This window comes from Monodelphis domestica, chromosome 6 (genome assembly GCF_027887165.1).
Source record: "Monodelphis domestica isolate mMonDom1 chromosome 6, mMonDom1.pri, whole genome shotgun sequence".
Taxonomy (NCBI): domain Eukaryota; kingdom Metazoa; phylum Chordata; class Mammalia; order Didelphimorphia; family Didelphidae; genus Monodelphis; species Monodelphis domestica.
The window spans coordinates 138192437-138218134 of NC_077232.1; the positions used below are offsets into that span (position 1 = coordinate 138192437).

The 25698-nt window shown below is 38.8% G+C and overlaps 1 protein-coding gene across 3 annotated transcripts; it reads right to left on the reverse strand.

Moving 5' to 3' along the window:
• Nucleotides 1-465: 465 nt before the first annotated feature.
• Nucleotides 466-24919, reverse strand: OCIAD2 (OCIA domain containing 2). Of its 3 annotated transcripts, none has more exons than XM_056802599.1 (7): nt 24125-24919; nt 19262-19357; nt 10428-10524; nt 7331-7384; nt 6454-6501; nt 3197-3314; nt 466-1668 (listed from the first exon to the last, which is right to left on the reverse strand). In XM_056802599.1, the coding sequence occupies exons 2-7, from the start codon at nt 19325-19327 to the stop codon at nt 1587-1589; spliced, it is 465 nt and encodes a 154-aa protein (XP_056658577.1). In that variant the 5' UTR covers nt 19328-19357; nt 24125-24919; the 3' UTR covers nt 466-1586. The 3 variants fall into 3 exon arrangements, with proteins under 3 accessions (XP_056658577.1, XP_056658578.1, XP_007507976.2); XM_056802600.1 differs by having other exon boundaries at nt 466-1655; nt 19262-19360; XM_007507914.3 differs by having other exon boundaries at nt 19262-19360.
• Nucleotides 24920-25698: the final 779 nt, after the last annotated feature.

Below are 25698 nucleotides of genomic sequence, written 5' to 3' on the forward strand. Positions count from 1 at the left end.
AATCTACCAGGATTCTTTGGGAGTCTGTAGGTCCCAGATTAAGAACTGCCATTCTAGAACTAATCACTACCAGATTTACTTTAATACCATGGCTATGTAGGAACAGAGGGAAGTTCAAAAATAGAGTTGAATTTGACTGAGAAGTGCTATTAAGATGTCACATCTCTTTAGCAAGGGACACTTCTTCCAAATGTCTTATCTGTCAGGTGGCCCATATGCCCCATTCCAATTATAGCCCCATGACTTGGAGGTGCTATTTAGCAGTGTTAAATATTCCTGGCACCTGCATGCCTATTTTCTATGGTGCAAGAGACAAAATATGCCCAGTTCCACTCTGTGTTCTACACTCTGTGCTGTGCCAATAGCCCAGAGATAGACTTGTCAGTTGCCATTGACTCACCATGTAAGTTATCAGTGCCAAGTCCTAAAAGGCATCCAAGAAGCAAAAAAAAGAGAGGCTCCATGTTCTGATTTGAAGAGCTTTATTTACCAAAAAAACAGTTACATTCTATAAAGGTGCCTTGGTTGTTTCAAAATATCTGTTCAACGTTTTTCCCTCTGTTCTAAAATACCATATTAAACAGATCATTAAAGCTGGATAAAGTTTTTCTGTCTTTGTGGTGAAGATATCAAGATGCATTATTAAATGAAAACAGATACTAACATGAAAAACTGAACCTTTCATGAAGAATCACAGCCAAGAGAACATAGTCTTAAGCTAAAATACCTCTCAGAAGAAGCCACTCTATTCTGTGTATTCTAAGAACCCAGCAAGAGAATCTAAAGATGATTGGAAGAAGGAAGTAATTCTTGTGGTATTTCCTCCAGGACCTAGATTACTTCCTTGGAAAGAAGTTAAATATTTTGGAAGTTATTTTTAACCCTTCCAGTCCATTAGCAATGTAATGAAGTGAGAGTTTACTGACAGATGGCAGCTCAAGCACTGGATGGGACATAATATCATTAAGTAGGTTATCCAAAGAGAATAAACTTTTTCAAAAGTTCAAATCAGGACAGAGAAAAGTCACTTCTAAAACACTACCCTATTATTGTGCCACAAAATCATTTAAAAAGTCCAGAGTCCAATACATTCACACTGTGTTCTTTCCAAACAGAACACACCCGCTGGCTTAAATAAAAAAAATCCATGTTCTCAGGTCTTAAAAGGCACCTCCTACCCTTTTCCTTCTGCTGCCTAATCACCACCTTGAGCCTCCCCACATCTCTTTACACAGTCCTATCACATCTTCTTTGCCATTTCATCAGAGTTGTTGAGAGCTGGAGCAATATGGGACAGAGGAAGTCTTGGGAAGATCTCATCTCATTAGATCTTGGTCCAACATACTTTAAAAATAACAGAAAAAACTACAACACTCAGATAAAAAGCTTTATATTTCAGGTGAGGACCTCATTATAGTAAGATTTAATAACAGGATTACATGTACAAAACATGAGTATTGACGAGTGGAGAGCAGCATCCATTTCATTCCAGCTTGGTAGACACATCTCATGTGAAGGTACAAAGGGAACATGAAATACATACAAATTCAAAGGCCTGGGGAGGCTCTGAAGGCACAGACATCAGCTTAGGAAGCAGAGGCCTGAGAACCGCTCTTCTGATTCAATTCATGCTTTATTTTGCAATTTTCACAGGTCTGGAGGCAGTGTCTAAAACCAGGAGGGAGGGGAGGGGAGAAAAGGGGAGGGGAGATGGAGGGAGAGAGAGAGAGAGAGAGACAGAGACAGAGATAGAGACAGAGACAGAGGAGGGGGAGAAGGAGAGAGAGAAGGGAAGGGAGAGAGGAGGGAGAGGGAGAGAGAGAGAGAAGGAGGGAGGGAGAGAGAGACAGGGAGGGAGAGAGAAAAGGAGGGGGAGAGAGAAACAGAGAGATAGAGAGAGAGAAAGGGAGGGAGGGAGAGAGAGGGAGAAGGAGAGGGAGAGAGAGAGAAGGGGAGAGAGAAAGAGAGAAGGAGGGAGGGAAAGAGGCAGGGAGGGAGGGAGAGAGAGGGAGGGCGAGAGAAAGGAAGGGAGAAGGAGAGGGAGAGAGAATACTTAATGTTACATGTCTTTCAGGGCTTTCTGCTTTTGACAGACTATTAAGGGACAGGCTCTGGGCTGTCATAGTTTTAAGAACTCCAGCCAAAGCCAGGAGCTATGAATATGTATTAAATAATTTTACTAGTTTCTGGTTTATATGGAACCAATTTTGCAATACAAAAAAAATTGATCTAAAGTAAAAAAACAAGTAAAAATCATGTCATTTCTAATCCTTTCTTTATCCAGTTATTTTAAGACCATTGTAATTATGCCTACATTATACAGCAAAGGTTTATATATTATATATGGTACATATAGACAAACAATGTACCTTATACTTATCTATGTCTAGTACATATGTATGGACACATATACCCTATACTAGTAGAATATGTAATATATGTATATAAAATTGGTTATATGTTCATATAAAATGTCTATAAACATGTATAAGTATATAGAAATCATGTAATATGTATAGATAAAATATGTAGTGCATCATAGAATATATAAACATGTGCTATATGTCTATAAAATATGTAATATATGTATATAAAATATATGTACATAAACATGCAATAAAGGTACATAAAACATGTGACAGATGTATATGAAATGTGTGATATCTACATATAAAATGTGTAATGCCTCTATACAAAATGTGTCTATGTGTGTCCTCAATCGTTTCAGTTGTGTCTGACTCTCCATGACCCCATATAGGGTTTTCTTGGCACCCACAATTGCACCAGAAGTCAGAACTTCTGGGCTCTGATTTGTTAGTGTGATTGTGGACAAATGACAGCTCTTCAGACTCAATTTCCTCGTCTGTAAAAGGGAGACATTCAGATGACCTGCCTACCACCTCAGGGGCTGTTATAAAGAATCAAATGAAATAAATAAATGTATATTCAAGGGCTTGTCACAAACAGGGGCTGCTGCTTTTCTAGCAGTCAGGAAGCCATTAGGAGAAGGACAGGAGGGAAGAAGCCTTCAGAAACATGAGCTAGACCAATCCAGATTTGGCCAGACTTCTGGCAGGAGGCAAATGGTTTCTGGAAATTATTTGGAAGGCTTCGAATGACCAGTGAGTTCTCATTAAATTGCCCCCCAATCCCTTCTCTCTTCTGGCACCTTTTCCCAGAGGGATGGACCACTCACCTGTTATGGCCTGGACCAAAACCTGCCCCACGTAGTTCGAATTCTATGGTGTGAAATTTATTTTGGCATGCTCCTATGTATGACACCTTCCCCAAGCCAAATCCCAAGATACCAGCAACTGTGAAAATAGGTTATAAAATGTTAGCGTCTATTTAAAAATGGACTTAAGGCTCAGACTCTTATCCAGTAATTACCAATGTACTGCTTTAAAGCAGAAGCAGTGACCAACTTTTTAAGAAATTGATTTATTAATCCTTCTAGAAAACGCCTTCCTTAAAGGAAAAGCATTTATAAAGCCCTTGCTATATACCAGACACTGTGCTAAGCTCTGGGGACACACATACAAACACATAAGATACCTGCTCTGAAGTTCCTGGAAAGACAACCCAATTGACTAAGGGCAGAGCTGGAAAGTGGGTGGCTTGATTTTAGGAAAGATATGGTGAAAACTGTTCTCTCAGAGGCTAGGAGGCTGGGGAGGGGGGCAGGTCTAAGTTCTGGTGGGAAGAGGAGGAAGGATAGAATACAGTCAATAAGATTTTAAATGGCTTCAATCTGCTGTGATAGTTAGCTATTATTGGCATAATATGATCCAGGATAATTCTGAAGGACTTAGGACAAAGAAGCTGTCCACCTCCAGAGAAAGAACTGTTGGTATCAGACTAGAGATAAGTGTTTGATTTTTCAATTGTTTATTTGGATTTGTGTTTCGGGATTTTGATTTTTTATAAGATTACTTACAAGAATGCACAATATGGAAATTTTTAAAAATGTAAAAAAGGAAATGACCCAAGTTTACTCTAACTCCCCTATGATTTCTATTTCTGGCACTTAAGTTGGATAACAGAGTATTAATAAAAATGTATGATTTTTGTTAGAGATATCATCTTATTCTAAAGTTAGGTGTTCATATCCAACCTATAGTAAATATATCACAATCAGTCCCCATATATATATACATCATCTACTTTTAGAGGCTATGCTTGGTTTGATTGCCATACAGTGAAATTCTGACCATGCAGCTAGGTGGTTCAGTGGATTAATCACGAGATCTGAATCAGAAAGTATTTCAATTTGACCTCAGACATGTGCTAGCTGTGTGACCCTGGACAAGTCACTTAATCTCTGGTTGCTGTGATTTTTTTTTTTTATCTGTTGAATAGGGATAAGAAAGCAGGCTATTGTAAGGATCAAATAAAATAATACTTGCACAGTGCCTGGCTCTACACAAATGTTAGTTATCAGTTAGTTGGATATTCTCCTTTTACTCAAAGAGTACCAAAATGACTCCACTGATGATATCTTTTGATACTCAAATAAATTGGAATAATTCCTTGTGCCCTTGGAACACAAACCATCACCAGACATCCCTTATAACTCCAGCCCAGAATTACCTCATTCCTGATTTACCCCTCCCCCCTTATCCTGTAAACCCTGTTGTAAAAGGGGTATAAAAACCCCAGACCCCATTTCCTCAGGGAGGTAGGGTTCCATCTGCACACTGCCTCCCAGTTGTTTGACATTGCTTCCAAATTAATAAATTTCTCTTTTCATTTTTAAGTTAATTTTTGGGAGTCTTGCATTCTTGCAAAAGGGTACCTGTCCCAAACCTAGAATTTTATCTCTTTCTCACAACAAGATGATTAACATTTGCAATGTCTGCCTTCTTAAAATATGAGCTGCTTGAGGGCAGGGACTGGCTTTTGTCTATCCTTGTATTTCCAGGACTCTGCACAGTTGTGACACATCATAAATGCTTAAGAAATGCTGACTGACTGAATGGATCCTCCCTCCTAACATGAATTCTTGTTTGGTTAGCTTTTAAGATTTATATTCTACTGCTGGGTTTGTACCCCAAAGAGATAATAAGGAAAAAGACTTGTACAAAAATATTCATGGCCATGCTGTTTGTGGTGGTAAAATTTTGAAAAAATGGAGGGGGGTGCCCATCGATTGGGAAATGGCCGAGCAAATTGTTGTATATATTGGTGATGGAATATTATTGTGCTCAAAGAATAATGAACTGGAGGAATTCCATGTGAACCAGAATGACCTCCAGGAATTGATGCAGAGTGAAAGGAGCAGAACCAGGAGAACATTGTACACAGAGACCATTACACTGTGGTACAATTGAATGTAATGAACTTCTCTACTAGCAGCAATGCAATGACCCAGGACAATCCAGAGGAACTTATGAGAAAGAATGCTATCCACATCCAGAGAAAGAACTGTGGAAATGGAAATGCATTAGAAAAATATGTGATCAATCACATAGAATGATAGGGATATGATTGGGGTTGGTTTTTTTAAGTTTATTTACTTAATTAATTTAGAATATTTTTCCATGGTTACATGATTCATGCTCTTTCCCTCCCCTCCTCCTACCCCCCTCCTGTAGCCAATGAGCAATTCCACTGGGTTTTACATGTGTCATTGATCAAGACTTATTTCCATATTATTAATATTTGCACTAGGGTGGTCATTTAGAGTCTACATCCCCAATCATATCCACATTGACCCATGTGATCAAGCAGTTGTTTTTCTTCTATATTTCTAATCCCATAGTTTTTCCTCTGGATGTGGATAGTGTTCTTTCTCATAAGTTCCTCTGGATTGTCCTGGGTCATTGCATTGCTGCTAGTAGAGACATCCATTACATTCAATTGTACCACAGTGATCAGTCTCTATGTACAATGTTCTCCTGGTTCTGCTCCTCTCACTCTGCATCAATTCCTGGAGGTCATTCCAGTTCACATGGAATTCCCCCCGTTCATTAATCCTTTTAGCACAATAGTATTCCATCACCAACATATACCACAATTTGCTCAGCCATTCCCCAATCAATGGGTACCCCCCTCCATTTTTTCAATGTTTTACCACCACAAATAGCATGACCATGAATATTCTTGTACAAGTCTTTTTCCTCATTATCTCTTTGGGGTATAAACCCAGCAGTCGTATGGCTGGATCAAAGGGCAGACAGTCTTTTAGCACCCTTTGGGCATAATTCCAAATTGCCTTCCATGATTGGGGTTTTGATGTTAAAGGATCACTCTAGTACAGATATGAATAACATGGAAATAGGTTTTGAACAATGATACATGTCTAACCCAGTGGAACTGCTTGTTGAATTTGGGAGGGAGGAGGAAAGAGTGGGGGGTGGGGAGGAGATCATGAGTCGTGTAGCCATGGAAAAATATTCTAAATTTTAAAAAAGGAAAACAAATTTTTTAAATGTTACAAAAAAAAAGACTTACGTGCTACTTTCGGCAATGATCCAAACCTTGGGTTTGATGCTAAGTAACCTAGGAGCAATAGAATATAGTGATAAATTAAATCTTCAAGTAATTTAAATCCACAAAATCAAGAAAATTTGAACATTTGTCCCTTATAGAGAATCATTCTGAAAACCTTACATGGTTCTGTTAAAAAACAAACTGATATAATTCATTGAGATTTATATATTAATGACATCACCTCAGAGTTTATAACTCAAATATATAACTGGATCTGAGGAAGAGAATTCAGGATCAGCAAACAAAATCAAATCTAGACAGAGTTCAAAAGAACACCATTCCCAATTTGACCATTCTCCCCCTTCCTTCCCTTTTCTTTCTTCTGTCTCTCTCTGTCTCTGTCTGTTTGTCTGTCTGTCTATCTGTCTCTCTTTCCTTCCTTTCTGAAAAGTATAGGTGACTTGGATGGTTTAAAAAAAGGGGATTTCTTATCATCATTTTTGGTGTTCTGCACATAAAGCATTCTGCCTAATCTAAGGGGTGAGTTGGGACCAGGAGGCAAGTAGGGAAATGGGTTCTGATCTTTAGCACACTTCAGAAGAACAGCCAGTAGAGAAGGGACTACCACTTAGGCAGAAGACCCAAAGTACAGTATTTCGAATTTAGCAGGTAAAGGAATAGTGCCATGAATGACTCCCCCATCACTGCTGGTTAATAACATCACTACCTCTTAAAGTAAGAGTTGCTCTAGAATACTGGGATTAAATGACATTAGCATATTATAGCCAGTAGGTTTCTTCTGAAGAACTTGAACTTGGGCCCTCCTGGTTGTGAAGTCAGCCTTCTATTTACAAAATACCATACTGCCTCTTAAATAACCAAATACTTAAAATCATACCTTTGTGGACAAGTCCTTGAGTAATAAGCATTCCTACCAAGGCCGAAGGGAGAGCTGCAAAAATGAAGATACTTTTGAATACTAATATTTAAAGTCTCCAAAATAAAAGTCTCTCAAATAAAAATATTAAATAAAATTATAACTTTTACTTAAAATTTGCAGTTAATTAAATTTTTATTCATTGAAATTAAATTTAAGTTTAATAAATTAATGTTTAATTTCAATAAAATATTATTTTTTAATGATAATGTTTAAAGTTTCTTGAATAAAATTTAAAAGTCTTTCCTCCCAGAAATCTACATTCTGAATACCTTGCCTAGAAGAAATGAGTAAGAATTGCTCTGAATGAGTTCCCTTTTAACATTATATCACAAAAAGTAATAGCTCCTGCAGTGTCTGTCCCCAGGGTATACTGGAGCATCAGGATCAGGGTACAAAGGTCTGAAGCTTGAGCTATTCAGGTTTTGATTACATGCTTTATTCTCCCACAATATACTATGAGCTACATTGCACCTGTGCATGCATTTGCACACACACACACACACACACACACGCACACACACACACGCACACACACCTCCATGGTTGCACTAGTCTTGAATTTTAGGATTTCTAAGACAAGAAATTCCCTCTGGCAAGAAGTTCCATTTCTGCTTAATCTAAATGCCAAAGTGACCTCTCATATATGGCAGTACACAGTGACAAATGTAAGACTCCCCAGCAACCCTTAAAAAAAATCCAGCAGCAATATTTTTATCATTTAGCACTTATGTGGCTTGCCAATGATCAGTAAGGAGGTCATACTGATGTATTAGCCTACTACGCCACTGTAAATTACTTTTTAAAAATCATTGGCACTTCTTTGGGAACAATGGGGTGCCAGTTTGTAGGGGCACAATGAACAGTCATGCTGAAGCAAGATGCATGGGAGTTACTAGATTAGCTAGAGAATTGAGGCAGAGTCAACAGAGGCTTTTCTCCAGTGGTCAGATGCACCCAAACTAGCAAGTATTGTATAAGTCAGGTCAGATAATGGGGAATCAAGGAAGGCAAAAGCACCACCTCTGTCTTCAGGGAGCTCACAAGGAAGAAGATGGCATGCACACAACTCTGTACCAGTAAGATGGATACACTGGAGGCAGTTGGAGGCAGTCTTTGAGAGAAGGTACCAGCATCAGGCAAAACCAGAGGAACAGATATACCAAAATTAAGTGGAGTTGGCTGGCACCTAGTCTAAGCTCCTTTGGTAGCTAGCTAAGTGACATAATAGGAAAGTGTCAGACTTGCAATTGGGAAGACACAAATTTCAAATCTTACCCCAGACATTTGTGATCCCGAAAAACTCAATCTCTCTGCCTCAGTTTTCTCATATGTAAAATGTGGACAATAATAGCACCTGCCTCCCAAGGGTTGGTGTGAGGAACAAATGACATCATTTATAAATATGCATATATTTATATGTATAAATTTATCAATATATTATATTTACCCATATGTTTAGAAATATAGTATGTTTATAATTTTATGAATAATTTATATATTTATTTATACATTTATAAATATTTATATATTATATATATTTAACTATATGAAGCACTGTGCAAACTCTAAAGTACTATATCAATCTAGGTATTATGATTATTTTATAAATGAAGAAACTGAAGTCTGAAGAGGTTAAGCAACTTTTGAATACATGAATTAGATTAAAATTTTAGTAGTACGATATAAATGGAGTCATAATGTGAGTGTGAAACTTCCTATCCCCGTTATGATTATAATAATATTAGCCTCTATGATTATTTTCATAACGCAATCATTGGCTTTGAGTCAAATAATATAGTTTGCTTTATAAAAATCATAAACATTAGCTAAGAAAAATACAGTTTAGGGTGGTATCAAATCTTGTTTACATCTTGACCTTAAGCCTATAACCCAAGAGTTTGCATTTAGCCCACTACACACTCTTTTTTTTCGCATAACAAGATAGTTGGACAAGGAGTGGAGAAATACTCTTTTTTGTATAACCAGATAATTTGACAAGGGATGGAGGAATACTTTTTTTGTATAACAAGATAATCAGACAGGCACCCAATTGTTGATTCCAAGCATTTCATAATACTTGTCAGGAGAAATACAACTAGCCTCCAACTCCTTATGGCAGAGGCCTTAGAAAGCTATAAAAATGAACATAAGTTACCATCCATAGCAATTTTTTTATACTTTCTAGTTTAATCAGCACTGGCATCATTAATTAAGACCTGTCCATTTGTTGATTGTATCTGTTGTTATTGTGATTTCTTGGCATAAAAAAGGCTCCTATGGCTCAGGGTTTCTGGTTCTGATGGGACCAGTGTCCAGCTTTGTTGGGAGAATTGACCACCCCTCAATAAACCTATTTACTTGGAGTTTTTGCATTGGCGTAATAAACTTTCACCACTTTATAGACATGTTACTATGGTGCAACTCTAGGAAGTATACCTCAAGACTAAACTTATTTGTGAAATGAGACCAGCCTAGAAACTTACATGGTCTACATAAAGTGCCCATTCTTCTCAAAGAAAGCCTTTACTTATAAGCAGGTGCTATTTACTTTATTCTTTGATGTTCCCAGCAGTCTGCATATCTTGCTTAATAAACTTTTCTTGAATTAAAGGTGCTTAAAGTAGTACTAAGTAAGGCATCTATAATAAGCAATAGCAGCATCTTAATAAATACCCGTGGTTTTATTCTGAAGGAATTTAAATCTTAAATATTAAGAAGCCTTAAAACACTGAAGATCACAGGAGCTGTTTGTTGTTTTTTCAAGCCAAGTTTACTACTAAAAAATGAAATAAGTTATCAAATATTAACAATTTTTAGGCTACATCATGATTTATGGACAACTGTCTGTAATATATCTAACAAACATGTTTTTTTCCGTTGGAATAGTACTTTATTTTTCCCCACTTACATGTAAAAATACTTTATAACATTCAGTATTTAAAATTCTGAGTTCCAAATTCTATTCTTCTTTCTCCTCTCCTCTCTCTAAGACTGCAAGCAATTTGATATTGGACAAACGTTTTTTAACACAGGATTATAAAACTTCTAGAAATACCTCTCTTCCAGAAACTCTCTTCTTTACACTCACGGATGATCTTTGAGATCTCTCCTCTGTGGATATGGACCTTTGATTTGGGACAAAACAGCAGGCTCTGCAAAGAAAATTGTTTGACTTGATTGCTGAAATTATTACAAAAGTGTTCCACATGTTTTTCCGGAGGAGACGGTATTAAGTCTTTTCATCAAGTTATTTTGGTGCCTACTCTCATACCTCATTCCAGCATTAATTGAGAAGGGAGGTTCATTTTTACAATGTAAAACAAAAGGTGAGAAACAAATATTCAATTTACTGATTTGAAGAGAAAGAAAGAAGCATTTATTAAACATCTACTATGTATCAAGCATTTAACAAATATTATTCTAATTTGATCATCAATAACTCTTGCAGGTAGGTACTATTATGTTTATCATTTTATACTTGAGAAAACAGAGGCAGAAAGACTAAGAAAGAATTGACTCTAGGGTAACACAGCTGATGAGTGTCTAAGGCTAGATTTGAATGCAGGTGTTTGATTTGACTGTTGGACTCCAGCTTTACCCACTGCACTGCCTAGATGTCTAAATGAAAAATACTTAGGGGAAAAAATAGAGAGTTTAAGTAATGTATCTAAAAATTGTTCACTGTGATCAAATTGGACTTATTTCAGAAATACAAAGATGGCTCAGTATTAGGTAGGCAATTAACGTCATTAATCTTATTTAATAGAGAAGCAGTCTGGCTTTGCCAATTTTGAAGCTGGGGAGACAACTCCAAGTCATAGCTCTGACACATACTGTCTGTGTATTCCTAGGCAAGTCATTTAATATTTCAGTATCCCAGGCTAATTTGCAGAACAGGTGCTGATCTGCATTGGTACAGGGAGTTTCCTTGCTGGGAGTTCTCCTCTCAATGAAATGACAGGTCCCACACCATCCCATCTAAGACCAAGAGCTATTTCCTTTTTGCTGTTGTCTTTTTAAATCCTCTTTCTAACTATTCATCCATCCATATATCTATCTGTTCTATTTCCCAATAATTAAGTCATATGGAGAAACAGTCCACAAAAGAAGAAATTATTACAAGCTACATAGAAGATGGCTCCAAATCACTAAGGAAGAATGCAAATCAAAACAACTTTGAGGTTTTACCCCACACTCAACAAATTAGCAACAATGACAAAATTGGAGGCTAGTGAAAGGAGGTGCCTTTCACTGCTAAGTCTAGGGGAAGAATTCTTTTAAAAATGTATCTTTATTTATTGTCAAATATTTCCCTTAAAATTTTTTAACATTCATTAAAATTTTTTTTTAGTTCCAAGTTCTTTTCTTCCCTTCTGCCCCTCCCTTGCCCCTTGAGAAGGCAAGCAATATGATTCCAATTATACAAGTGTTAGTCATACAAAATATATTTCCATATTAGCCATGGGGCAAAAGAAAACACACACACAGAAAACAAGAAAAATAAAGTGAACAAAACATGCTTCAATCTGCATTTAGAGTTCATCAATCAGTTTTCTTTCTGCTGGTAGATAGCATTTTTCATCATGAGTCCTTTGTAATTATCTTGGATCAGAGTAGCTAGGTCTTTCAGAGTTGATAATCCTTACAATAATGCTGAATTGTGTACAAAGTTCTCTTGGTTCTGCTCACTTTGTATGAGCTTATATAAGTCCTCCTAGATTTTTCTAAATTTATGTTGCTTGTCATTTCTTGTAGCACAATTCTATCACAATCATAATCCACAACTTATTCAGCCATTGACAGGCATCCCCTCAATGTTCAATTTTTTGCCACCACAAAAGGAGATGCCTTTTTTGGTAAATAGGTTCTTTTCCCATTTCTTTGATTTTCTGGGATATAAATCTAACAGTGGTACTGTGGAGTCAAAGTGTATATATAGTTTTATAGTCCTTTGGGTGTGGTTTCAAAGTGTTCTCCAGAATGGTTGGCCCAGTTTTAGTTCCCATTTTTCCACTTCTCCAGTTTTTGTCATTTCCCTCTTCTAGTGTGTTAGCCAATCTGATAGATGTGCAAAGTGATATCTCAGAGTGGTTTTAATTTATATTTCTCTAATCAATAGTGGCTTAAGAGCATTTTTATTATTTCTATTGATAACAACAATAACAACAATTCATTTTACTTCAGAAGGAGGATTTCTGACCAAACCAGGGATAAAGAAGCTCATAACAGTATAACAGAACATTCTAATTTCAAAAAAATTTAAAAAGCTTTTGCATGAACAAAAGACAAAAGAAGTTGATATCGGAGGGGCTCTGAGAAGATAGGCAGACTAGTTGGTAAACCTCTGAAATGAGCCAACCATTCTGAAAAATTCTTTAGAAGCATGAGGAAAAAAGTGACTGATGACTCTACCCCGTGATTCAGATTCCATTGCTAAGCATGTTATACCATGGAAATGGACAGAAAATTCACACAAATATCAAAATAGAGAGTCTCAAAAGTTTTCAATGGCTTAGCACTAGACTAAGACTTTTGGGACACCCAATATATACAACATCACCTCTAAGCAGCAACTAATTGGAATCAATGTTAAGCACCCACTGATTAGGGAATGACTGAACAAACTGTGGTCTAGTGGAACATTATTTATTGTCTTATAAGAAACAACAAAAGAGATATTCATGGGAAGGGAATGAGATATTCAGGGAAGCATGGGAAGATCTGTGTGAACTGATGCAGCTTGAAATACACAGAACCAGGAAAATAATATGTACAACAGCTACAACATAAATAAAAAGAACAAGAAATTGAAACTATAACGAGCAAGTACATCTCCAGAGAAGAGATGAGTAAATGTACTTCCCTTCTTTCATTATGGAGGTGGAGGGGTGGGGAGACTTGTATACATATGTTGCCTATGTTGTCAGATGTAGACAGTATCAAGTTTCTATTGTTACAATAGGAAATAAGACTTAGGACATAAGAGTGATTGACAGGTTATGGGATTAGAATTTTCCCTAGAGCTGGTGGAATAGAATCCCAGAGAAACAGTTAAGCAACTGACACAGTCTCTCTGGACCTGGACGAAGAAGGAGGCAGATGTATTTTCCTGCAGCAGCTTGAGAAACCATCATTCAAATTACAAGCCTGGGAATATCTTTGGCTGTGGAAAAGAAGGCAGTCTTCATTCTTCTGCTGGACAGATAGAAGAAACTGACCAACTTGAGAACAGACCACCTTTGGATATTTCTCTTGGGATTTTGGACATTGTTCACCCAAAGACTCTGTTGTAAGATTACTAATCCCTAAAGCCTTTGCCTTTAATGTACTTGGAAATAAGATAGATTTAGTCAGATAGCTTATAATTTAGAGGGTAACATAATTAAGATCTTTCCCTTTCCTATCCTTCCTTTTTTTACCTTCCCTTTTTTTGTTTAATAAAATAAAAATATTTATATATTCCCTCTATGTTTCTTCCCTAAAACCCCTTCAATCTTATTATAATATTTTACTATTTAATTCATTTCCTTTATTATTTTATTACTACTTTATTACTATTTGCTTTATTACTAGGGAAAACTCACTGTGTTTGGAAGTAAGGGAATTGAGGAGATTAGGATAGTGGGATGCTAGGAGCCATCAGGCCATGACACTTTGACAGAGTCACGCATGGTAGCTAAAGAGGCCACAGAGTGGTCCCTGGCAAGATGTGATTGCCCACTCAATCCCCTTTGCTTAATCTCTCTCATCAATGCCCCTTACCTATGGAATTGACATCATTATTATTCCCCCTAATCTCAGAAGGAATAATGCAAGAGCAAAATACCTATACCCTAATTCTCTAAAACATCACCAAAAGACCAGACCCTCAAACCCTATCCCAAAAAGACTATCGTTGGTTAACTTTTACTCAGATACATAATCCCCAGTGAACTGCAACTACAGGCCAAGCCCAAAACTTTCCCACTCACAGAAACCTATTCTCATGGAGCCAACACACAAATCAATCATAGAGGCCCATAAAAACATACAAGTACATCAGGCTTCAATATGCCTCAATAACTCGATTTCACAAACCAGTAACTCAGAAACTCCCTAGTAAACCCTGAGAAATGACCAGTCTAATATTAGATTTGAATTGTGTTCCCAGTACCCCTCAACCTCAATGATACGATTGTTGAATTATCTTTTAAGAACTGTTGATTAATTATTCCATTTTATTAAAAGCAATAAGTAATTTTCCTTGATTGTTTGTAAGCTCAAAACTCCTCACAGGGTAATGAGAAAATTAAGCCACCCGTGATGAAATCATTTATCTTTTATGCTGTCTGTAATCACAACATAAGAATACAAAATGTTAATCAAGTGATTTGTTAAAAGTTAATGTATCACTTTTCCAATTATTCCTCTTTGAACATGTGTGTTGGGTAATGTATCTGAGTGCCAAGAAAATGGGTATAAAAATAAACACCAGACCTGGGGATGGCAGAGCAGCTATCAGATGCAAAGCATTCCCATGGCTCCAATGATAAAGCTGTCTTCTGTTATTTTTTTGACTGATCGTTCGCCACCTGATGGGAACCCTTGGAGTTGCAAGTGAGACTGGATGTTGCCCGTGGCATTTCTGGTGCCAGGACCATTCCCGGCTAGGTAAGTCTCCTTCCCCAAAGCCCTAAAAGTTTCAAACGGATCAGGTTCTTCCCCCTCTCCCCCCAAGAGGTCCCGGCCCCCCTGTGAATAGAGCAGGGTTTGGGGGGAGTAATCCAGGGCTCCCAATATAAGAGGAGTGATTCAGAACAGGTAAAGGTAGGAGAAGAAAAAGGTTGCCATGGGACACAGTGAATCCAAAGAAAGAAAGCTATTCACTGTAATTATTAAGCATACTTTACAGAAAAGAGGAGTCAAAGTCGGCAAGACTCAGCTAACCAAATTCTTAGATTTTATCCAAATTTTCAGTCCTTGTTTCCCAGAGGAAGGGACAATAGATTTAGACACTTGGGAAAAGATTGGCCTTGATTTAAAATCTTATTATGCCGAGCATGGCCCAGAGCATATCCCCACAGAAACATTCTCATTCTGGTCCCTTTTTAAGGATGCACTAGATCCAACCCATGAGGCAACTCACCTTGCACAGACCTACTCAAACTTGTCTGCAACTGAAAAAACACCCCTATTATCTAGGCAAAATTCCAAGACTGAAATCTTCAAGGTCTCAGTCTCAGACCAGGAGTCTGAAGAGGAGGATGACAATGAAGAGAAACTCCCCTTCAGAGATGAAGCGACCTTACAAAGAGAGGCAGCAAAATATAATACTCACTGGGACTTCCTGGTTAGGCTCAGGCCACCTCTCACAGCCCCTCCCATCCCCCCCCCCATACATACCTCCTCAATACAAAAGAGGGAAAAGGAGAGCAGAGTTGACCTCCACCTCCACCCCGTAGGTTTTCAGGGGGCAATACAAAATGCACAAAAAGATGGAGATTTCTCTCCCCTGTCGTTTATGCGGGAGGAGGAGATTCAGATGATGAAGAGGAGCCCAGATGGAAACCTCTCCCCTATAAAATGATTAAAGAAATCAAAACAGCATGTGCCTCATATGGCCCCACTTCCCTGTTCACCTTAACCTTAGTAGAGACCCTTGCAGGGAACTTAGTGACCCCTTATGATTGGAATCAGACTGCTAAAGCATGTCTGACGGGGAGATTTCCTCCTTTGGAAAGCGGAATACGAAGAATTTGCTAAGAGGAGCAGCTATCAGATGTAAAGCATTCCCATGGCCATAAAGATACAGCTGTCTTCCATTTGTTATTTTTTTGACTGATTGTTTGCCACCTGTCAGGAACCCCTGGAGTCCCCAGTGAGGCTGGACCTTGCCCGTGGCAGTGGGATACATTAGAAAATGATTGATCTAAAAACAAATAGGCATAAATAAATAAAAAATATTGGGGTTTGGTTTGTTTAGAATTCAGATGCCTATGTACATTTTTTTTCTGGATTGTGCTTGTGATTTCATTCAGTGTACTCCCCTGTTTATTTTATGAGAACCACATTATAGGTAGATAACTCTGTGGAGGAAACTTTTATCAATGTAGATCAGCATCTATTCTGAAACTCAGTCTCAGAATTGCCAGGCACTAAGAGGTTAAAGAGTTACATAGTTAGTTAATACGTGTCAAAGCCTGGGCACCAGCCCAGGTCTTCTTGCCTCAGAGTGGGGCCTTTCTGCCTCTTCTGCCAAAGGTATCATTAATACTTAGCAACAAGGTTTGTTTTCTGTCACCTTAGAAAGTGCTGGGCTAGGGGCACTGACTGGGACAGTTAATGAAATCAATATGAAAGCAGACAGGAAAAAGTTAAGTCCTGGATAGAACCTAGTGGAATATTAGCAGCTGGGCAGTCAGGTTGGCTGAAGCACTATGACTTTCCCTAAGGGAAGACAGCTTGTTTATGGAGCCTTGAGGCTTTAGAGATATAGAAATATTCTTAACTAAAATGTCTTCGAGGATGTGTGGAATGAATAGGGATGAGAAAGTTTCCCAGAGACTCAAAAGGCAATCCAATGAGAAAAGAATTCTAGTCTACAGAGTCCATCGCAAATTCTGTCACATTCTATAAGTTATATGTTATATAAGATGTAAAGGGAGATGCTGTGGCTTCAGGGTGAAAACAAATCAGTTTTATTGAGGCTTGTGGGCTGAGGAGAAGCAAAATGTCACACCTGCTTGCAGGCAAGGTACAGGTAAGTTGAAATAAAATTGCCATTATCTTCATGGAGGGGTGTGCTGGAGCCAGCTTGAACCAGTAAATGCTACATATCAAGGGCTGATTTATTGTTTTGTCATTTTCTAGACTTAAGCGATGGAGAAAATATTGAGAATGCCTATTAAGGTGAAAAGTGGGTTGTAGTACATTGAGGGTTATAGGTTATCAGAACCCCCAGTCTGCTTGCCAGAGTCCTTAGGGATCACTGTACAGACCTGGACAAAAGCAGCTGCCCATGTAAAGAAGTAATATCTCCAGCATGGAGTAACTGCCCACATCAGATCATCCCCTCAGTGCCAGGAAGTCAACCATGACCCCCAAAAGAAGGATGGGTGGAAGAATTGCTACTACTAATTCAGACTGAAGAACTTTGCTCAGAGGGAACAACAAGAGGTACCTCTTTACTTGGAGATTGTCTCGCCCATCCTGCTTAGGAGGCAGAAGGGGTCAAGTCCAAGCTCTGACAAATACTTTCACTTAACTTTAATATCCCAAGCAACTAAGACTAGAAATAAATAATAAAATAAAACAACAGTAGAGAAGTCTCTCTGCCTCTAGGGAGGGAATTCCTTAATAGAAGTTGTTCCATACTGATAAAAAGTCTCACCATTTCCAAACTTAAGAGCAAAAAATGGCACCAGGGATATCAGACTGGCTCCTGGCCCTCATTAGTCTCTGTTCCAAGAGGTCTAACAGAAAAGTGGATAACCCTGTCATTCATTATATTTTCCTCTTGGCCAGGAGTCTCCCAACTTTGTTAAGTGCAGCCTCCTTTCCCTCAGAGTTCTCATTCATATGATTCAACTCATAATATGAACCATGAAGTTGTTGGGTTTAAATGGGAAGGGATAGATTGGCAAAAAGGCATTTAATTGTCTATTATGGGATAGACTATGAAGACAAAAAATGAAGAGGTCCTTGCCCACAGATGATGGTGATCCTATTATGGCTCAATTCCACCCTAGGTTTCTTACATTGCCCATACATGACTGAAACTGGCACTTCCATTTATTCTAGCTACTGTTCTTCTTCCTTTCCCAGTGGGACCAGAGTTGGATCTTTTGCCTCTATGCTAGAGCTGAAGACAGAAGGAGAAGAATGGTTGTAGTGGGAGAAGCAAGCCAGTTTTTAACCCCAGATTATCCTGGTTCCTCCACAAAACTCTAATCCTGAAGCATGGTATAAACATGGAGCTTGCAAGCCTGCTCTTGCTGCTGTGTGGAATGAAGAGTGGGGAGCCTCTTGGCAAGTCTCTTGGAAGATCTGGCTTCCTAGGAGTCCTGCTGTCAGGATTAATGTTCCTGAAAATTCTCTTGGGATGATTGCAAGTGCTCCTTTTTTTCCTAACCATTAATGCTTTATAGTTCTCAGTTTCACAGTGGCAACTATCTCTATAGTTCTTCACATTCTTATTTCCACACGTGAATTGATTGGCTTCTTGCCTGGAATTCTCAACTCTCCTCCTCTACACCTTGTCTTAAACTCTTAAATTTCAACCCAGCTCTTCTATCCAGAAAGAGTAGAAGTCAACATCTTGCATAAGAGCTTTAGTCACATTAATTTCCCCAGTTACCTCCCAGAGCAATTAGCCTTGTTCCTTGAGATCAGATACTGAGTCTTATCTACACTGTGTACTTACACACTCCACATTTGACAAATATTTGTGGTGCTGCCTATGTTAACACTTGGTCTCAATCAAATGGCTTGCTTATTTCCCTGAAGGAAGAACTGCTACTCTAATCTTCCTAAAGGACATACAAACATAATTTATCAACTGATGGTGTTATTCTCCTGACCCCTGCTGTGAAATCAGGTCTCTGAAGGCAAAAACTATTTAATTTTTAATTTGAATCCTCAGGACATAATAGGTACTTTTATAAACACAGCCTGAATTGGGCAATAGCAGCTGATCTTCAAGTCTGGACTGAGTAAAAAATGAATTTCAAAAACTAAAAAAGAGATATTAAATGAAATATTTTCTTCCAAAGACTTTTCATTTTAATTCTCCTTGTACTTATTTTTAAAAAGTGCCAACTCTATAAGCAAAAAGGAAAACATGAAGCCTGGAACTTTGTAAAGCTGTCTGTTGAGACGTTGTAGTTTAACTTCCCAGAAGAAAAGACATACCTGTTTGTCTGGTGGTAAGTGTGGCATTTTAGGTTGTTTTTCTTCATGAGGAGGCTCTGAAGCCATGATGGTAATGTTCAGACTTGTTAGTAGATTCTTCTTTTATTTACATGCATAAGAAAATGAAAAAGAATCACTGTTATCAATGTTTGCTTAAACATCAGCAACATGTTTTTGGAAAAGGTCTGGATGGTACTAGATCACATTCCCAATCATTCAGAATAGTTTTTCAAAAGAATTTCTGACACCAGTTTTAAAAATAATCAATTTCTTAGTGGAAGACTGCCAACACTAAGAATATAGGGAACTGTCCCAATACTTAAGCTCTCTCTCTATGGTGTATTCATCTATCATCATACTTCTTTGATTTCACAGAATGATGGCTTTAAAGCTAGAAGGAACCTCAGAGATCAGCTATTCCAATTCTTCATTTCACAGATGGAAACACAGAACCAAAGTAGTCCAGTGATCACCGCAAGTCTTGAATTTAGAAATGCATATTGGGCATCTGGAACTAGATGTCCCTACCTGAGGTGTCCATACCTGAGCTAGAAATCTTCCTCCTTGATGTCTCTCCACCAAATCTTCCCTTCATCTTAACTGCTCTGTTACTATTGAAGGTGTAAACATCCCATCAGTCACTTAGACTCTTTTTGTCATCCTCTCTCTTAGCCCTCCCCACTCCATATCCAATCTGTTGCCAAGGCCTGGAGATTTTACCTTTGTAACATCTCTTAAATATGTCCCCTTTTCTTCCTCTGAAACTGCCACCACCCTGGAACAGGCCCACTACCCAATAAATTCCAGTGGCTCCCTAGATTTTCAGGTATCAGATATCAAATAGAAATAGAATACAAAAATATTAATATAATAATTTAGTAATACAATAATGTAGAAATACAAACAATATAACATATAAACATAAACAATATATTAATATAATAGTATACAAATAATATATAGATATAATAATATATTTAAATATAAATATAAAATAAAAGTTATAAAATCCTCTGTTTGGTATGTAAAACCCTTTATAACCTTGTCCTATTTTTTTCAGTCTTCTCATAACTTATCCCTTGACAACACACTCTGATATCTACTACCACTGGCTTTCTTGCTATGCTTGGAACAAGATACTCCATTTCTCTCTCTGACATTTTCACTGCCTACCCCTCATGCCTGGAATGTTCTTCCTCCTCATCTCTTGCCTCCTGGCTTCTCTGGGTTTCTTCAAGCCCCAGCTGATTTCCCATTTCTGCATCTCATACCACTTAATTCTACTGCTATTTCTCTCGATTATTTCTAATTTATCTCAGATATCTTTCATTGTGTTGTATCCCTCATTAAATGTGAGCTCCCTGAGTCAGGGACTGTCTTTTGTTGTTATTTGCTTGCCTGGTACTTAATTAGCACAGGGCCTGGTCCCCCCACATACAGTAGGTGCTTAATAAATGTTTATTGATTATTGGCTTACTGACAAAGGTCAGACAGGTAGTTAATAAGTAGCAGAACCACCATTCTCTTCTATTCTAACCTAAGACCTGTGATCCCAAATTCAATCCACCAATTCAAAGTGCCTTAAAGAAGGGGTTACACTAGAATCAGGGCTCCAGAAAAGAGGAGGGAAGACTTTTCTAAGAGGCTCTTGTACTAGTCTAGGAAGCCAGTCCTGTTGAAGTCCAGTGGGAAGACAGAAATCAGGACAACTGGACAGCCAGGGATGTTGGAGTCAACCTTAGTGCCTTCTGTGTCTGGCCAAGCTCTAATAGTTCCACAGAGTCATGCTTCGAGGCTGTTGGAACAGATTGTTCTCACCTGTTTGTTCCACTGGGTGAAATCTCCCCCTGTTTGGGGCAGACATCCTCCTAAATCACTAATAGGTTTGTGAGGGAGGGGAGAATGAGAGGTTAAGTGACTTGCTCTCAGCTTCTCATATATGAAATGGGGACTCACTGGAAAAGGAAATGGAAAACTACTCTTGTTTCTTTGCTAAGAAAACCCAAGGGATTACATGAATTGGATACAACTAAATGAATGAAAATGAGGTTTCCAGAGCCAGCAAGTGTCCCAGTACAAGTATGTACCCTGACCTTCCTTACTCTGAGGCTAAACCATCTGCTGTAGTGGGTAGAGCACATAAAGCCTTAGCCTAATGAAAGCTTGTTGAAATAAAGAGAAAAAAAAAACAACCCAAGGTTTTGAACATGAAGACTACAAAAATAAGGTGAGAATGAGAGCCAGGAAGGTCAGAAGGAGGAGCAGGTTTGGGGGAAAATAATAAGCACACAATTTAGAAATTCAGGAGAGATGTCTTATCAGAAAATGAAGAGCTCAAAAGCAAAGTGGGTCTCTCTTCAGGAGTGGTGCCAGAAGCTAGGAATTAGAGATCTAAAGTGATCATTTCATTTTACAGTAAGGAAAATCTAGGCCTAGAGATGTTAGGTGACTTGCTCAAGGCAATAAGTAGCAGAGCCAGAAGTCAAATTCGGGTCCTCTAATTTCCAAATCTAGCAATCTTTCCATTGCCTCAAATTAGGGCTTGAAATAGGAGGAAAGTTATAGTGAAAAAACCTTAGGAGACTAGTGAAATAGCTTAGGCAAGTATTTTTAAATCTCTTCCCTATTAGATAAGCTCTTTACAGCTAATAACCCATTTAAGGTTTATTAGGCATGTCAGGAGCCCCACTATAACCTTAGATTCTTGGAGTTCGTATCATGGGACCACTTTGTTGGCTGAAAATTTTATTTTAAATTACTAAATTCTTTTGACTCGATATGATCAGGGCTATTTGTTCCTCCCCCCATTTTAAATGTTTTCCTGGGTTTTACATGTATTATCACACAAAACATATTTCTGTAATATTCATTTTGTAGGTGAATAATCTTATAAAACAACCCCCCCCAATCATATACCCAAATAAAGTGATAAATCCTATATTTTCATTTGCATTTCTACTCCAACAGTTCTTTCACTGGAAGTGGATAGCATTCTTTTTCATAAGTCCCTCAGAATTGTCCTGGATCACTGTATTGCTATAAGTAGCAAAGTTTATCACATTTGATCATTCCACAATGTTTTAGTTACTGTGTACAATGTTCTGCTGGCTCTGCTTATTTTACTCTGCATCAGTTCACATGGTTCTTTCCAATTCTTTCTGAAATCATCTGGTTCATCATTCCTTATAGCATAATAGTATTCCATCCCCATCATATACCACAATCTGTTCAGCCATTCCCCAATTGAGGAATATCCCTTTAGTTTCCAATTCTTTGCCACAACAAAAAGAGCAGCTATAAATATTTTTGTACAATCAGGTCCTTTCTTATTAGGGCTATCTGTTTACATTAATGGTGGTCTCAGGAATACTTAAGGACATATAACTAACAAGGAGTATGACTATTAACTATCCATCTTAGTTTTAAGCAATGTTAGTTTGCCAGGAAAGCAAAAAGCATAACAATGCTTATTTGTGGAAAATTTCAGTTAGAACAGAACTTGATCATGTTTTGATAGACATTTCTTTCTATAGATAATTGTCTTTACTATAAAGCAGCAATATTCTGTTCTAACCCATTTATCAGCTATATCTTGTTAGATATTATTAAATGAGGAGAATGTTTATACTCATGTATTCTACCTTGTTCATGTAACCAATCATGTAGATATTTCCTTTGAGTCTGTTGCTTGTCTGTCTGAAAGAGGTCCTAGAATATCGAATTTACATTCAGATCTCTCTTTCTCTACATTGCATGTAAAAAAAAAATATTGACTAGCAACTACACCTCAGTGTTTATGACAAAAGCAATTGAGTGAAGAAGTTGCTTCCTTTGCTTTATTTAATGGCCAATGTGGTCACAATATCTTCGAATATCTCTATGAGTCTTGAATGTTAACTACAATGAACTCATGACAGATTTGACTCCTGTCATAGGATATCAAGTGATGTACACAGTGTCTGTGACACACTGGTGAATTCTGGCCTCCAAATTAATGCCTAATTACCCCAGCAGGGGTAGGTTTGAGAACAAGGCCTCTAAATATTTTCCCAAGGTTCTTACCTAGAATCTTTTGCCTACTCTCCTCCTCAGAATTCCTGAAGGGAGTTAAAACTAAGGATTTTCTGATTGTCTTCAAGTTTTCCTCTAAACTCTAAGTTAATTGATCACATGGTTTATTAAGTCAGTGCTTTCTGACAACCAGAAGGTACTTGTACTGTACTTTCTAATACTTTCTACTGTTTGCTGTTCCAAAGTGAGGTGTAAGGAAGGGTTTAGCAGACTTTATTGATCCTGGGAGAAGGTTCTGCATACGCACACTGGACATGGGGGCCTGGATTTGGGCCAGGAAGGGCTGGTTTCAAATCAGGCCTCAGACGTTTCCTAGCTCCATTACTCAGTTTCCTCATTTGTAAAATGAGGGAAGATGGCTTCTAATCTTAATCTCCGTGGGCCCCCTGCATTGGGTTGATAGCAGACGCCCGCTTGCCCTGGCTGCCAGTGCATTTTCTGCCGTTTGCATCGAGGACCAGAGCCTGCATGGGACCGAGCTGCCTCATTTCCCACGGGCCACAGAAAGCCTCGGATGCACACAGGTAGCAGCACAACATCCCTGATTCCTACCTCCACATCTCCGCCTGGGAACCCTAAATGAAGCTCCTACCCGTCTGCCCCGCCCCCACCGGCAAGCCCCGCAAACCACATTCTCCCAGGACCGGTTCTGGTAGTATACAGACCGAGATGCCATGGGACGGGTGACAGGGTGGGCAAAGGACCCGAGACGCCCGCCCTCCACTGAGGTTCCCCGATCTAGACTGAGGGGAGGTGGGGAGATGGGTAGCCGCTCCGCTCCCCTGAGCTCACCTCTCGGGTTTTGGTAGATTCCAGCTTCTAATTGCCCTTCGCTGAACGGTAGCTCTCCGCCGATGGCAAGCTAAGCAAGACGTGCCCTCCCCCACCCAGAGAAGCTTCGCCCCGCCCCTGCGCGCTCCTTCGGGAGGAGGGTGGGGAGGAGCGCTGGGTAACGAGGTGGACCGCTGAGAAGGTATGGACTCTAGAACCTGGAAGCGGACCTGGGAACAAAGTCCTTGGCCTTGGACTCCTGGGCTAGCAGAAGGTCAACGCTACTGAGAGGGGGCGTCTGGACCCCAGTTTGGGAAGCTAGCTAGAGTGGAGGCGGTGTGTGTACTGGAAAGACAGCCTGTCCATCGTTCTTACTGATGGATCGCGGGAGAACCACCCCTGTTTGTGGGGCCCCACGCGGTGGGGAGAGACTGCGTGAGTCACGGGGATTTGTGAGTCATTCAGTTCCTCTGCACGGAACTACGACGGCACATCATGCAAAGGCCCAAAGATCTGCTCAGTCTCCGTGCTTTCTTCGGTGCACGCACCGCTGCCAGTGCTTGTTCCATTGGGCACCCGAGCCAATACAGCTTCAGGCGCACTTGGAAAACATTTCTAATTCCGGCATTTGGCCATAGAAACAAAGCAAAACCAAATCTTATGCTCTCTCCTTTAAAGCAATAAATCCGCGCCACAAGGACCTCAGATACCGACAGGCATGGGTTTGGTTGTGTCCCCGGGAGTCCTTGATCCCATTTCTACCCTTCGCTTTATACACGAGCTCCCACGATCGAAAAGATTAAAGCAACATTTAAAGGACAAGGGTTTTTTGTTTGTTTGTTTGGTTTTTGTTTTTGTTTTTTTGAGGGTTAGAAAGCTATAGTAGATGGTGGATAGAAACCGGGTTTCAGTCAGCGAAACCAGGGTTCTAGTTCCGACTCAGACGTGTTAACTGACTTCCTGACCCTGAACAAATTATTTAACCTCTTGGTCCTCTAGCCACTTCCTTAGGCCTATATATTACATAGAAAATACGGATCTCCATTAGTTATAGGCTATCTCCCGGGCCCCACGTGAGATTGTAAATTCCTTGAGGGCAAGAACCATTTTTTATTTTCTTTGGATTCCGGTCTTTAGCACACGATAGCTTGAACATAGTAGGTGCTTAATAAATCTTGACCAGTAGAGTTTCCGTACTGATTTTATTTTTTATAAAGATAGTTTATTTTACCAATTACATGTAATAAATTTCCACATAAATTTTCTAGAGTTATGTGATCCAAATTGCTTTTTTGCTTCTCTTTCCTCCCCCTTCCTAGAGCCGGTAAAACAATTTGATCTGGTTTATACCCTTATTATCATGTAAAACATATTTCCATATTGTGAGCTTTTTGTAAGAGAATATTCATATAAAATCAAAATCCCCCAATAAGTTGAAGAGAAAAATCGTATACTTTGATCTGCATTCCCACTCCATCAGTTCTTTCTCTGGAGATGGAGAGCATTCTTTGTTGTAAGTCCCTCATTAATTGTCCTAGATCGAGGCATTACTCCCTTCTATAGGTGAGAAAACTGAAGCCTAAAGATGCTAAATG